At 41.5% G+C, this 15,302-nt stretch overlaps 1 protein-coding gene across 1 annotated transcript; it reads right to left on the minus strand.

The window, feature by feature from the left end:
- Window positions 1-9,144: 9,144 nt before the first annotated feature.
- On the minus strand, window positions 9,145-13,347 carry LOC115340407 (interferon alpha-inducible protein 6-like). The gene is made up of 3 exons (XM_030012002.1): window positions 13,131-13,347; window positions 10,219-10,365; window positions 9,145-9,328 (listed from the first exon to the last, which is right to left on the minus strand). The coding sequence occupies exons 1-3, from the start codon at window positions 13,276-13,278 to the stop codon at window positions 9,300-9,302; spliced, it is 324 nt and encodes a 107-aa protein (XP_029867862.1). The 5' UTR covers window positions 13,279-13,347; the 3' UTR covers window positions 9,145-9,299.
- Window positions 13,348-15,302: the final 1,955 nt, after the last annotated feature.

Genomic DNA, 15,302 nt, shown 5'->3' on the forward strand with positions numbered 1-15,302 from the left:
AAAACTAACTTCACGCTGACAGAACATGAAGAATTTCTTAAGCATTTGTGTATAAATGCTTAAGTAAGCTTGTAAGTGCTTAAGTAAGCATTTACATGCTTTTTGAATCATAAACTGAATTAGGTCTCCATTTCTATTGCTTTCCTCTACAGGGATGAAGTCTGCAAGAATATTTTCCTTTTTGGTCTCTTCAGTTTTCTGATCATCCTCATTCATTGTTTCTATATCTGGTTATTAACAGATTTAAGCAGCTGCTCACTTCTGCCTCTTTATACTTCTGTTCTGCTTTCTTCAGTTTTTATTCTGTCTGCAGTTTAAACTATTATTCGCTCTAGAAAAATCGTTATAAGGTGGGTGGGAGAGGGAGGATGGCCAGGGCAAGGACTCCCAATGAGTAATTGTAGAAATTATTACTCTGACAAAATCATTTATTCCTAGAATTTTTAGCAACTTTTATAGAAATTGTGGGGAATTTCTCCTCCATCTCAAGGGCAAAAGCCAAGTAACCTGGAACTGTAGTCTCACCAAGAGCTGGGATGTTTAAATTCAAAACTTCACAACAAATTACTCTTGTACAGGCTGCATCATCACCTACCCCAGGGAAATTACAGACCCTCTTGGATCGCATCCCTCCCATTCCTCAGTCAGTGAGGAAGACGGGTGGTGCAACCCATGGAGCGTGTTCCCTTTTATCGCTGGGGTGCCTGCTCGTCTCGGAGAAGCGGTAACAATGAGATAAAAAGAGAGCAACCCAGAGCCACCTTTCCTTTTCCTCTGCAAAGGAGCTGTGTGACATAAAATTACCTATTTACAAAATAGATTAATATAGAAAGCTGTATTGAAGAGGTGAAATGGCTGGAAAAAAGAAAATGAAATCTCCCTTGAAAGTGTATTTTCACAAGGCTGAGAGCTGCACTTCGTCACTAAAGTAACATCTATGAATTGTTTCAGTGCTGGGTATATTTTCAGCTGATTTTAAAAGAGCTGCTGATAGAGCTTGATGATGCTACTTCTGCAGCAATGCAGTAGCAGTTGCTTGGAGATGGTACAAATGGATGTCTTTTTTCTAAGAACCCTTCCTTCCTTGTCCTCTGGGGTTTCTCTAAGCAATGTGACCCATGATTGCTACCAGCAAGCTGGATTCAATCCAAATATTTAGATGTAGATGTGACTTCAGTCATCTACTGAGTTACGCCTGTCTAATAATTAGTAACTACTTGTATGTTTGACATTGTATTTTACACTTCTGTAACAATTCCTGTTTCTGACTGCAGTGTGATGGTCGAGCTCTGTAAGGGCTTATTCCAATCCCACAAGTGAATGAATCCCTTCCACAAGAGTTACCCTCTTAAAATAATTACTGGGAAAAATGAAAGGGTAATCTTTAGTCCAATAATGGCTCTAGTAGAAGGAAACCTAAATTAAGTCATATTGGTTCTCTGAAACATTAGGTTAGGCAAATTAGGCATTTTACATTTCTTTAAAAACCAAAGTCTATAGTAGGACTAAAACAGTGCAGTGCTGGGTGTGAGAGGGAAATAACTACCAGTTGTGAAATATCTTTGGATTGTTTAGTAACATTACCATTCACAGCCACGGAATACATTATATTTTATTGTAAACTTCGTTCCTTAGAGAAGTATAAATCTTGAAAGTGTGTCAATAGTTGGCAAAGTAAGTAGTCTCTGGAGGAAAAAAATATTTAAGACCATCTATCAAGTGTAAGAAGTTGATAGCAATTAAAATCAGAGCTGTTTATGTATAAACATAAATTGCAGAGGTAGCTTAAAACTGGCCAGTAAAAATCTTGGCAGGGTGGAAATTCCAATTGCAAAAGGCTGCAAAAAGCAACATCTGAATTTTAAGAACTCTTTTTGTAGCATACGTTTTTTTTTTTCCTTTGGGACAATATTTCCTATGAAATTTTATTACATTAAGGGAAATCTATTTATTTATTTATTTTCACATTCAGGCATTCTTAAAAAAAAACCCCAAACCAAAACCAAAACCCACCAAACAATGGGTAAAACAAGATAGCTTATATAACATATTGCTTGTATTAGATGTTAGTTAAACCAGATCTAGTTAAACCAGATTATATTTCAATGCTGACTTTTCCCCCAAAGTGGTAGAGGGGAGGATGGGGAACTATTTTAATTACTGTAATCATTAATGATGAATATTTTTATAAGGGAATGTATGTACAATCTTTTTTATTATAGTGCATTGAAATGGAATTATTAATTGTGTCTCTTTAATATGTGAGGCCCTAAGGAAATGGACCGTCGTGGGCAGCCTGCATAATTTTGTTGTTTTTCAGTATGGTTACAACACTCAGAACTTCAGTGGAATGAAAGCCCAGAGGAAGAGTGTTGGGGTGTTCTTCTTTCCAGAAGAGGAAAGGGGCTAACCTGCTCAACCCGGCCACTGGGTACCTGGTCGCTGGTTTGAAAGGAATGTGTTGGTCTTGTTCCAGGAAGACTGTCAGATCTTCTCCGATGCGGAGGTCTGCCTTGACTTATCCTTTTGTCCAACAGAATAGGTCCACCACTGGCTGTCCTGCATAGTGTTCAGTGCAAGTACAAATAAGCACTGTTCCAACAAGAAGATGTGCACGTTTCCTATTTTTGGCCTAGTGGAGAGTCTCGGATCGTTGTGTTTGGGGCAGTCCTTGAGGAGATGCACAGCTAGAGCGTTGGTTAATGTGGTGGTGGAGAGGATGTGTTGGGCTGTACATGGTCCCTGCCTCTTCTCCCAAGGCTTCCATGACTTTAGGGATCTGTTTACAGGCACCCTGCAACACCACATCATGCGGTGAATAGAGGCAGACAGGCTACCTCCCTCCTTAAATATGGGGAGGTGTGAAGAGGACACCAACTTCAAATGTGACAGTCCTGAAGAAGCTTGAAGTGGAGGGGTGCTCTGCCCACAGTGAGTTTTGGTGCAGCGGGCAAAGAGGAGTGGCCTTCCAGCCACTGCCACAGACACGGGGAACGTTGCTCGCAGCAGAAACGGCACCAGGCTGTGGAAGGGAGAGGCTGTGGTTGGGGATCTTTGAAAAGAATGATTCAAAAGCTGTGCTTGAAAGTGGAATAAAGCTACAAAAAGTGAGACTGAATGCTGTTAAACAGAGCATAATGTACGATGTTTATTTGAAATTAATGATGCTTGCGTGCCTTCAAACTGCATTTTAATATTTAAATTGCTGCAAATGTAAATTATTGAAATAAAGCGTCCATGAATTATCACCCCCAATCTTCCAAGTTACAGTGCTAGAAAACGAGAGGGAAAGAGTGCCTAGGTCAGCTAAGCAAAGGAAAGACTCTCCCCTTCTCATGTTGAATTTCTTCCACTGTAAGAGAACCTCTTTTCCCTCCTGTTCAGCTGTGGGAAAGAAATCTCAGGGAAGGAAATCTTAGAATGGGATCCAGATGAGGAGCTGGTATACAACTGAGAGATTTTGGTATTCCAGACACCAATATCCACCACTGAGGGGACTGAGTGAATCCACCCACACGAGTGGATTAATTCTGGCATTAGACAGGGACGTAACACCCATGCCGGGAGCTTCCTCTCATCTTCCTTACTTCCAGAGGAAGATCAGTCCAGCAACTATTTCTACACCTCCTCCAGAATGGTGAAAGAGAAGGGGGCTTTGTTAAGTGCTCCCAGCTTTCTAAAGGAAAAGAGAGACTGGACTTCTCCCAGAGTCACAGTGCCCCTGCTGTGTGCACGCTGTGTTGAAGCCATAGCACACGTAGGATGGTGAGACACCATTTCACTGCAGGTAGGTGCTATACCTTGGATCTCTCCCCTCCTTTGTTGGAGGAGTCCTTGGGCAAGGGAGCAGTCTTCATTCTTTGGCTTCCAAGGGCAGGGCTGCTGCTGGGTCCCTTGGTAACGCAAGGGGTGAAGGGAAGCCGGAGGAAATAACAAAAGTATTCTGGTATTTTTAAACTTGGACTTTGTCTTGCAGTCTCTCCCCCAAGAATTTGTGAGAATTTCACAAAATAAGACATGAACAAATCAATAGAGGAAACAGCATCTGAACCACAATGCAGGCATTTATTGTCTCCTTGTGCATTAAATTACCCAATTAATGTTTCCTGTTGCCTTAGCCTGTTCTAATAAGGCTTGACTGTCGCTTATCAGCCCCTAATCTTCTAAATGATGAGCAAGAACTGCAGCTGGATTTACAAGAGCCTTTGGGGCACAATACCAAACTCCCAGAGCGCCAAAGATCCATCCTTGGAATTATGCTTATTATGGGTTCTCATTCATTACCATTTACTTCACACAGATATCCACTAATAAGATCAGCTTGGCTTTATTATTTATCAGTTATTAAGTACTATTAAAATAGATACAGTGGACAACCAATCTCTGTGTATAATGCATTCCTCAAAAAAAAAAAAAAAAAAGCTTTTTCTTGCATAAAAATGTCATTTCAGATACCAATGCTCTTCTGAGTCAACTGAGTTTGCCTGCTTTGTGGGCTTATTTTTCCTGAAAGAATGATCTATAGTTTAAAATGTTTTGGGGTAAGAAAAATGTTTCCGGAGTAACTGAAAGTCATTTTTATGGGCTGTGTGCATGACTTAACTAATTAGAATGACAATGTTGGGAAAGAGTTGTGGGTAATGAGTAACTTAACAGGGATAAATGATTTTTAATAGGCAATGGTAGTGTCTTCAAAATGATAAATACTTTCCTGTTGTATGATAAAAAATAAATAAATCTATTTTACAGAGAGAGCCTTCTTATGAACTGTGAGGCTGGTGGGGGGGAGAGGAATAGATTCATTTAGATAAAATGCTATTAAATTGCCTGTATACTGTCCTGTCAGACAACTATCGACCCCATCCCATGGGAGAAATTGATTTCCGTGCAGAGAGCTATGTGCTTTCTGCAGTGTATTGCTTCAGTGCTATTGCTCTGGTAATCACACACTGCTGCCTCTTTTCCTTTCTCTCTCTCTCTGTCTATTTGTTGTGGAAAGATTGATTGAGAGACATGAGGGATTTAGATTGCCATATTTGTTGTTATTTGACCTTTTCAATTATATTCTGTTAAAAATGTAAATACTTCATTTGTAGTAATGTACATATGAATTTGCTTAAGTGGTCTGCGAGTAAGGCTTTCAGGAGGAAGCATTTACCTTTGTTCTCCTGTAGACCTACTAGAGCCGATGCAGTTAAGTGAATTCAAATGCAGCTGAGGATGCTCCCTGCTTCCATAAAGGCTAGTTCTCAACACAACAAGATCTAAAGATAGGAAAAGTAATCCAAACTGCCAGCATCACGTAAGTGCTGAAAAGTGAAATGATATGTGCTTAAGGATCCTTGCTTTGGTTTGGTTTGGTTTTCCTTCTTTTAGGCATAAATACCTTTTGTCAGCTCTCACTAATGATAGTCATTTTTTAACAAGACAAAAACACTTGAGGTCAAGAAATGCCAACATTCAAGTTGAAACCCAGTTTTAAATCTTCCCCCTCTGCAGGTAAATAAGAAACAAGGTCTTTAATTGTCATTAAAAGGTCACACATTGTTTCTCGCATAATACAGCTTCAGTTTACAAAACTGTTTGTCTGACAAGTTATGTATGTGCTTGACTTTTCTACTATTTCTTGTCATTTTTACATTAGTCTCATTGTTATGACTCACTTCAGCATCATAGGTGCTAAAGCAGGTGTTTGACTGTCTGCTTGTGGGAAGGTAGGTCCTTGCTGTTCTCTGAGAGCACTTGCACACGGGGGGAATCTCTGAATGGGAAAAAGCCAGGTTAGACCTTCTTGCTCTACCTCGTGCCAGCGCTGAGGGCATAGAAGGGAATAAAGATCTGCTGATAGATCGCAGCTATATTTTAGCAATCACGGGCTGTTGCATTAGGCCTTGGGAGGAAAGTGTAGGATGGCTTAATTAGAGTCACATACTAGCCCAGACTTAAAGAGCAGTGAACTGCTGAGTCCATGTTTGCACATACGCATCCCAGGCTATGCCAAATATCCGGAGTTTCAATGCTTTTATTTTTATTATGCTGGGTGGACAAAGCTGCAAAAGCAGAATCACTGGTGATCTGTAAAAATCAATAAAGACAGGATGCAGCTTCTCCTTTGCCTTTTACTTGCCCACCTCCTTTAATCTGTAGTAAATAGATATAAAATGCTTTATTGCCTTACACTGACCTTATGCTCCCTCCCTCCTCTGTAAAGACGCGGCAGAACTGCGATGAAGCCGCCACGAGTGAGGAACGTTAAGCGCCTTAGAAAAATTTAGCTGTGCTCTTGGTTACGTAGCCAGCTTTCTCCGCCTATACCCCAGCGGCTGTTTGACAAAGCTGCCGCAGCCTTTTTTTAGAGGTGACGTGAGGTCATGGGGCAGAGCCCAAGCCAGCAAAGTGCTCCAACACAGCTCTCGCGGAGGGTGAGCCACGGCGGGAGAGGAAAATCACAGCACCCTGCTGATGTCCCGCAGCGGTTGTGGGGCTGCTGCCCTAAAAGGGATCAAGGATGACTATGGAGCAGGTTTGAAAGCGAGAAGGAAAGGGGATTTCTTAACTGGAGACTGTTTTGGTGGGGACAGTGGGAAAGGCAGGCCTGTTATAAGCAGGGACAGCCACAACTGAAGAACCAGACAGAAAGTTCATCAGAGTAAAACCAGCAGCCTCCCCCTCCCTTCCCTCTTCACAGGTTGGTGACACCGGTTTCCAGATCCTGCTGTTTGTGTTCGGCCAAACCTTTTGCCTTGTGCTTAATGGTGACTGGGGCACGTGGGAAAACCATTGTTGCAGAGAGGTGGCTAAGATCTGAAGAGATGCGGGAGGAGAATAGAGAAAGGCTAGAAGAAAGGCTGAAAATTACATCTAAAATACCATTTTGGAGACCGTGCCCCACATTTCTCAGTCAGATTCACAGACCCTTGAGTCTGGTGAGTTGTCTGTGAGTCCTGAATACTTAAATTTTTTACTGCATAACAGCTTAATTTTTTTTTTTCATTTCACCTGGACAAGGTGTTCTTCATTCCTTTTCTTTCTTTATTTGTTGCAGACTACAACAGCAATATTACAATTAGATATTTATGGCAGTGGTGACAATTTAGCAGCAGATAGCCAGCATGCAGGCATGAGCAGGGAAGCTTTCACACACATGTGAGCGTGTAAACTACCACTCAAGTCAAGTTAAAATGTGTCTGACCTTAAAAAAAAAAAAAAAAAAAAAAAAAAAAAAGCGTGGGATTATGTTGCTGCATTTCCTTTGCAGTCAACAAAACAGTTCAGGGTCCTTAAATATGAAAGCTAACATACAAATATAAGCTACTACTATTGTGTGAAGAAATCTCTAAAACTGTAATTGTACAGAAAGTATGGGGAGAGAGAAACCATTCATTCCTGTTGATGTGACAGTGCGTGATTTGTAAATAGCGTGTCTGTTCTCAGCAGAGGCACTGAGCTCTGCAAAGGATGTTTCTAGTCCCATCTTCATGACTTTTAGGCCTAGGTGCCAGTTCAGGAAAGCATATTTATTGGTGAATCTCTAAAGTGGAAAACTCTAAAATACATCGTTATTATGTACTTCACGATCCATCAGAGTAAGTGCAACTTTGCAACAAAGGGAATTCTATTTCAATATATGGAAAAAAATCTCAACTGTGAGAGCGGTGAAACTGTTGAACAGGTTGCCTAGAGAAGCTGTGATATCTGCCTCCTTGAAGATTTTCAGAACCTGACTGGACAAAGCCCTGAGCAAACAAGTCTAACATTAAGGTTAACACTGCTTCGAGTGGAAGGTTGGACTAGAGAACTGCCCCCACTCTTCTCACAGCAAGGTACCTTTGAAAGTAAATCTTCCTATGATTTTATGACTTCAACTCCTGGTTACATTTAAGCATTTGCCCACGATAGCACCTTGCTAGGAGAGCACCTCCATCCCATGAAATGGAGACTTTTTTTTTCAATTGCCTTTTAATCCTTCGCGTAGCACAGCAAGCGTGGATACCTTTCTTCCCCTCTTCATCGGCCTCTTCTCCATACTAGCACTCTTCCCCTCATCAAATAATTCAATTTAACTTTGCTGCAACTGGAGGCAAACGCTGACTGCTCATGTCCATTCAGGAAGGTGCCTAGGGAGGAGGGAGAAGACCGTATCTGAGAGCATGAGGTGTATGGGTACAAACATGTCTCGCAGCCGTGAAGAGATGCAGCTGAGGTGGGAATGCTCGAGCTGGGTGATAGAAGCCGTTGGAGAAAATCACTGAGTGCAGCACCACAAACCCAGCACCTCTTAACTTCTGGCCTGAAGGTGGGAGATTCTCTTCCTCCATCCTGGGGTGGGGAAAGGAAAGGAGAAGCTGCATTGTGTGGTTTTGTTAGAAATACAGAGGGAGGGAGGTTATAGGGGAGGGAGGATGAGGAGCCAGAAAGACAGGAGGAAGATGGAAGTGTGGGGGAATATGTGTTCGGAAATTTCTATGGGGAATGGGCAATGTTATGTGTATTTGGGGAAATGTCATCGTATGAGTACATATGAAGGAAATGAGTCAGGCTTGTGGCGAACAGCAAGAGGCCCCAGTAGTGAGACCTATACCAGGGAAGATGGGCTCTCTTCTTTATCTGTTCTCAGGTATCATAAGAAATTTACAGGAGTAGGTTTGGTCCAATTGTGGCAAAGCTGACACTTCTCAATAAAGAAAGAGGGACTTGAAATTAAATTAATGTGAAAGGGATTTTAGAAATAGTAGAGGGATATAAATATCAGTTGCATCTCTGAGGTATGAAATTTCCTGGGACCTGTTCTCATTTGCTTATGTGTATTTTTAATTCAGTAGAATTTAATTTGGTAGTCTATTAGAAGTACATCCAAAGGGAACTGCTGGATGCCTCTTATCAAGTGTTTCTATGCTCCTCTCTCACAACAGGGTGACTTTTGCACTGTGATAACTTTTTGTAAAATAAACAAAGCAAGCTACCTGTAATTGGAGAATGTAGTGTTGCTAAACCCAGGGTTTTGGCAAGACACCCTTGCAGTCCAAAGTACCTTAGCTTCCATTTATCGGCTTGTGTTTGTATGTGCCTGTGCTTCAGAGAATGTTTAATCAAGGAAGAAACTGCCCCTCATCCCCATCCCCACTAATTTAACGCAAGAATCCATCGTTTTCAGAGAAATTTTATTTGTGCATGTCAAAAAGGCTTTGCCTTTCACATCAGTGACAGGGAGAGCAAAGGGGAGAAGTTGTCACATGACTCTGTTAGTAAAGGATGAACCGCTTGCAGAGCTTATTTCTGGACTGATGTTTTTCTTCTATTCAGCGTCTTCCGCCTTTGCCACCCATTGCTAAGGACAAATACAAAGAAACTTGTGAGAACAACCTAAAGCAAAGTTGCAGTACAGGGAAACATACAGAATATCTGAGCATTGGTTGCAAATGTTCCCAGGTCAGAGACCAAAGGTCTTTGTTACACTTTGAAAGACACTTTTTGAAATTAAGAACTTCAATCCTGTCTCCAATTCTCTCCCAAACCCTGTAGGATCCCACTACAATAATTAGCATCCTTACTGATGTTTTCAGGTATAGACTAGGCTTCCTCATACCTTGGTTTGATTTATCTAGGTGTGGGTTGCATTAACTTGGGAGAGTGATGAGGAAAACTTCTGGTGTTCTCTGCTTTGAGCTGGTAAGAGCAGGTAGATCCCTCTGCTTTTGACCCAATGAACTTCCTTTAAAGGAAAGAAAGCTAAGATGTTCTAAAAGGCCACAAGAAGTGGAGTAATGATTCCTATCTGTCAGTCTGATAACTCCATTCTCATGTTTCGCTATTTCCTCCCACTTAATCTGTTTTGCATGTTCAAATGTGAAGCTCTTGGTTTGGTCCTGAATTTATGTTTGAAAAAAATTAATGAACTTCCATTGTGGTGATGATGAAAGCATAACCTAAACTTCCACTGGCCTTTTTTCTGTCACTATGTGTTTCAGATTTCTGTCTCTGCTAGCCACCCATATCTCTGCAACTTTGTGGCATAGTTATTTCCACTAATTCCCTAGTTTCAGCTTCCCACCAAGTATAAAGCAACAAACAGGAGAAACGTTGCTTCAGGTGCGATGCAGCCACTTCTCTTATTTACATCCCTTCATCTAGTAAATGTACACTCGAGCTGAAATACTGCTGACTTCTTGGAAGTCATCTGTTAATTCTTCTTTATCTGTCTGGAGGACTCTCACTTACAGATGGACTGGACGGTGGAAGTTGTACCACCCCTGGGAGTTCCACCTCCGTGAGATCTGGCCTCCTGGGACATCATCTGGGAAGCCTTGGATCCACCAGAGATCCCGCTGCTGGTAAAACCTGATGAATGGGTCGAGCCTCTGGCACCTAGAACATTTACAAAGGAGATGTTACTGACTGGAAGGAACCTTACGGGATAATTATAAAGTACTGTGTTTTAAAAAAATTCGAGGCTAGCAAATGTATCAAAAGACAAGACGACTGCTGATTACTTGACTTGTTCCATCAGTATACTGCTTTTATCTGCCACCTTGGGGAAAGGACATTTGCAGTGTTTTGTGGATGTTCCCAGAACTCAAAGAAAATTTACAACTCTCGCACAGACTGTTTTTAATAAATTTGGATCTCCAAAACAGTTTCAGCACAGTTTGTCGCTGCTGAAATCACAATTTTCTGAGGAGCTGCCTGAGGAACAAATGTGGACTGTGGAACAAATTCCTACAGGAATTAAGGATTGCTGCAGACCTCACCACTCACTGTTCCAGGTGATGGATATGTTCCTTTCACTTCACTTTCCATAGCATAAACTTATACATAATAGATACCTGTAAAACTCAAACACAGCAAGCTGTGATAGCCAGTGGCCAATTTATATGTATATCTCCATCTCAGTATAAATAAGCCTCAAGCAAAGTATTCCGTTGCAAACTCTTCTTCTCCTGGGAGAGGAGTAAAGCATTAAAGACGACAAATGTTAGTGATAATGCTTAAAGCGTTCCTGGAGGATGCTCAAATATTTTGGTGATGAGCTTGTTATAACATCTTCTGTAAAGTGATACTGAACAATACTCATGCCCTGCTGCAGAATCAGCCGTTCCTTCGAGCATGTTTGTTCTGGGGGGGGAGGAAGGGTTACAGTCTGAATGAAAAGGTTAAGAAGATGTGTTTGAAGAGTGAGAGATTTTAGTGAGCACCTGCGGAAATGAAATCAGGCCCTTTTAGCTCTCAATCAGGCAAAGAATGTGTGGCAAGCTCTCCTGCTGCAGGGAGCCAAAGCTCACACCTGTCTTGGCAATGTTACAGAGCTAGCATTTTTCACATGGATAAAAGCTCTTTTGGAGTATCTCCTGTAGGCATGGCTAAGGTTTCCTTGAGTCATGAAGATTTCTCTTCACCAAAATAATGAAGTCCATAGCTGATACAGACATTGCAAGAATAAAACCAGGCATTGTTAAATGTTTACGTCGCTTCTCTCTCCTAAAGATTCTCAGCACGTGGAAGGATACAATTCTTCAGCCTTTTAGTTTAGAAACTGCAACTTCATGCTCTCTATAGGGCATGACCACTGAAGAGTTTGCCACCGGTTATGGGTGTGCTGAGTACTGCTGTACCATCCTTACTGTAATGGAAGGCAAGATTGTGCAGCTAACTCTGCTCTAGTGTATGATTAGATTAAGTAACTGGCATCTCCCGTGTACCAGGATTTCTGCTGCTGATGCAGCATGGTGCCTGACAGCAGCTCTTCCTGCTCTTCATTCTCTCTGTCCTCCTCCTCTCCTGACTCTCTCCCATATTCAGTCCCTCTGCTGCTACCATCCCTTAAGCTCTTTCCTACTGAATATTCAATAAACACTGTATTCTGTAACCTAAACTCACTGATCAAATCATACTGAGTAAAAACTTAAAAATGCCTCAGAAGAGTCACATGCAGTATCTCTTTAACTGACCCTTATGTCACTTATTTCCTCACTGTCTGGAGAGCCTCACGCTATGAATAATATTGGCAGCAATGTGAATCATATCTTAAAAAAAGAACTTACTTCCTCTCAGCCAAGCTTATCTCATTTTTTACTATTAAAAGATGCCCCAAATCTGGACCCTGGCCAGCTCACCTGGCCAACCATTCTTTTTATGGCTGGAAGAGTCAGGCTCAGCTCCATCCTTCAGTAGACTTCTAGCTGCTTACTACAAAAGCAGCAGGTCAGCGGTTGACCAATATGGCAGAGATCCCCACCGATAACCAGCCTGCTGGTTAGCGTACTCCTGACACGCGGGAGATGTGGGTCCAAGACCCCTAAGGCAAAAAGAGTTTTGAAGCTTTTATCCAAGGTCAGCGAGCTAACTACCGTGCTGCTGGGTAAAGCAGGATTACATGGGGCACTCTCTTCTGTGGAGTTATGCCTGTTTAGAGGACGCCTGCTGAATCAGGTCACACAGGCAGGACTGGCAGGGAGAATAACTTGTGCGTGAATCCCACGGGATCTGGGGTTAAACAAGTGCCAAGCTGCTTAGAGTCATCAGGTCAGGGTTTGCTCTGTGCATGCAACAGAAAAGCAAGCACCCGCAGGGTTAGCTCACATGAAAGCCAGCTATGCCTGATTTTAGTACTTAGATAGGTGCTGTCAAGATGTGTATATATTCCCTTCGTGAATTCAGCTCTTGGACTGCAGCTAATTTTCCTCTGCTATAGCGTTTGCATAAGGTTTTATGGGTTCTCCCTCTATGGATGCGTGTGAGTAAAAAGCAAGGGAAATCTGATAATTTATATGAAATGTAGGTACACAGATCATGTTCTTGCATAAGTGTATCGTTGCTTATTGCTACCACGACTTTCCATATTATTGATGATTCCTAGCAGAATGGAGAGATAGCACAAACTTCAAATAAACACTGAAACTCATGAATACCACATATGTATGTGTACATTCATGCATATGTACATACACAGAAAACACCCTTAATAGCATCCCACTCATAACATGCAGTTAAATATAGGAATCTTTTGTCTTTTAGTGCAATACAGGAATGTAGGAGAGAAGACGTTACTTGACAAGCTTATTTTCAAGGAAAAAGAAATTGTTTGGACCTATGCACTAAACCACAAAACCACACACACACAAAATTGCTCATACCCATTTCTTGGAGAGTTGCAGTAGGGCCTCCAGAATGCACACCTCCCCCAGATGCTCTTGCTTCCTGGGACATCATCGATGAAGCAAGTGATCCTCCTGTGATACCGGAGGAAGTGAAACCAGCATTGTGGACATTTTGGTCGGACATTTCTCTTTCTGATGGTGTGGAATCCACTGAAGCACTGCGAGGCTCAACCAATCTTCTTATATGTTGCCTAGCTAAGAGCAGAGAAATGAAACTACTACCATGATAAGAAAGAAAAGAAACCAAAACTTATCCTCAGCCAGGAAATGAAACTGAACTTTATGACCATGCCTTTTATTGCTGCTATCAGAGTGAAGTTTAGGCAAACCAACTAATTTCCCCTTATGATATTAAAACGAATTAGTAGCATATGAAGCACTGATTGGCAATTGATGTGGCTGAGAACTTTGCTTCTTCATTCTTCTGCATTGCACTCTATTGTACTGAGTTGCACCTGTAGAAGATAGCGACTCATTTTAAGAATTAATACAACTCTGAGTAAAGACTATCGATAGACAAAAAAGCAGCAAAGTAGTGGTCATGCAGAAACCGCAACTTGATTTGGTTATAGCACCCAGAGTTCAGCTGTGGTACAGCTACCCCCCCCAAAAAATTGGTTTACAGAGAGCTGGAAATGAGAACTCAATTAACAACGGATGGTTGAAATTAATTTCTTTATGGAAGGAACTGTTAGGGGACCTTGCCTCATATGAACAGATTGACACAGATGTTTTGTTCTTCCTCATGCAAATCCTGCTAAAGCAGAGCCTCCATCTTTAATGAACAGGCCTTTGCAACTGGCACACACTCCTTTATCGCAGTTTTTCTTAGCCAGTAGTTCAAATAAGGTTGTTTAAAAATCCATGGGCCTCCTCCCTTAGGTAAAGAGGAATATCTGGTTTGGTGACACTACCGCAGGGATGGCTCTCAAAGTGGAAATGTACAGAATAAAAATACAGCATTTTCATGGCCGTATAATACCTGTATCTTGTACATGGTGGGTTATAGAACAGAGGATACAAAGTCCATTCCTCTGTTCTTATACGTGTTATTTATCTGAGCAGTGGGATATTTGGTGCATGTACGCCTAAGCAGCACTGCTCTTTTAACTCTTTTCTTTCCTTCCATTTTTCTTTAATTCATATATGTTAGTTTTCTTTAATTCAAACGTTTTTTATTTTTATTTTCTACTCTGCTTGCATTAGAGCTTCTGTAATTATGATGCATCTTTATCCCCATAATTCCTCAGGTCTCTCATTCATCATTTTGAACTACTTAGTGTTATAAAATATCTAAAGTTGCAGCTTAAATGCAAGTAAAATTCCACATAAGAATAGGACAATTAATGCCATAGGCCCTCTTCAAAGTGACAATAAACCCCAAAATGTCACTTTCTTTGGACATATTGCTACAGATCCTTCCTTCAAAACTGCTAAAATCTTTTGGTGCTTTGTTAATATCATTTATTTAATATTCCAAACAGCCCATCAGGAAATGATGATAAAGTCTGGCAAAGCCATGAGGAATGAAGGCTTCACAAAGTTGCAGAGACTCTGTATGTCATGACCTTTTACTCAGTCCTAAAACACAATTCATAATGGATACACACAAAGTTGTTTAACTAAAAATAGTTAAAATTAGATAAAATAAATGTTTTATTGCAAGCAAAGCGCCTCAAGGCAATTCATGATTGGCAGAGGCATCAGTGAATAAGCAGGGAAAGGAGAAATTAATAGTAGTCTCGTGAAAATAAGGTGAAGAAACTCAGTGTATTAAGGAGAGGGAAGCCACCGAAGGGATTCAAGGGAGGCCTCCGTTTACAGGTGTGCCATGGACCTAGTCAGCAAGGAGGTGGCTCTAAAATCTGCTGTGTGTTTGCAATGAGTTGGATGAGGAATGTGTGAGTTGGCACCGGTAACCGACCCTGGCTACCATCACCAGACCTGAACCCGACTTGTTGACTCATGTTTCTGGTTTGACCTTGGACTTGCCTCATCACTACAAACGTGCCTGACGATTTGGACTCTTGGTTCAACCTGCCTATCATCTCTGGGTCTGCTGTGCTCACCTTGCTTGGGGTGGTGGGGTAGGGCCTCGCTGTGCCCTAGCAACATGTGACATGACTAACATCACAGCGCCCAGTTTAA

Source organism: Aquila chrysaetos, chromosome 4, assembly GCF_900496995.4.
Source record: "Aquila chrysaetos chrysaetos chromosome 4, bAquChr1.4, whole genome shotgun sequence".
NCBI lineage: Eukaryota > Metazoa > Chordata > Aves > Accipitriformes > Accipitridae > Aquila > Aquila chrysaetos.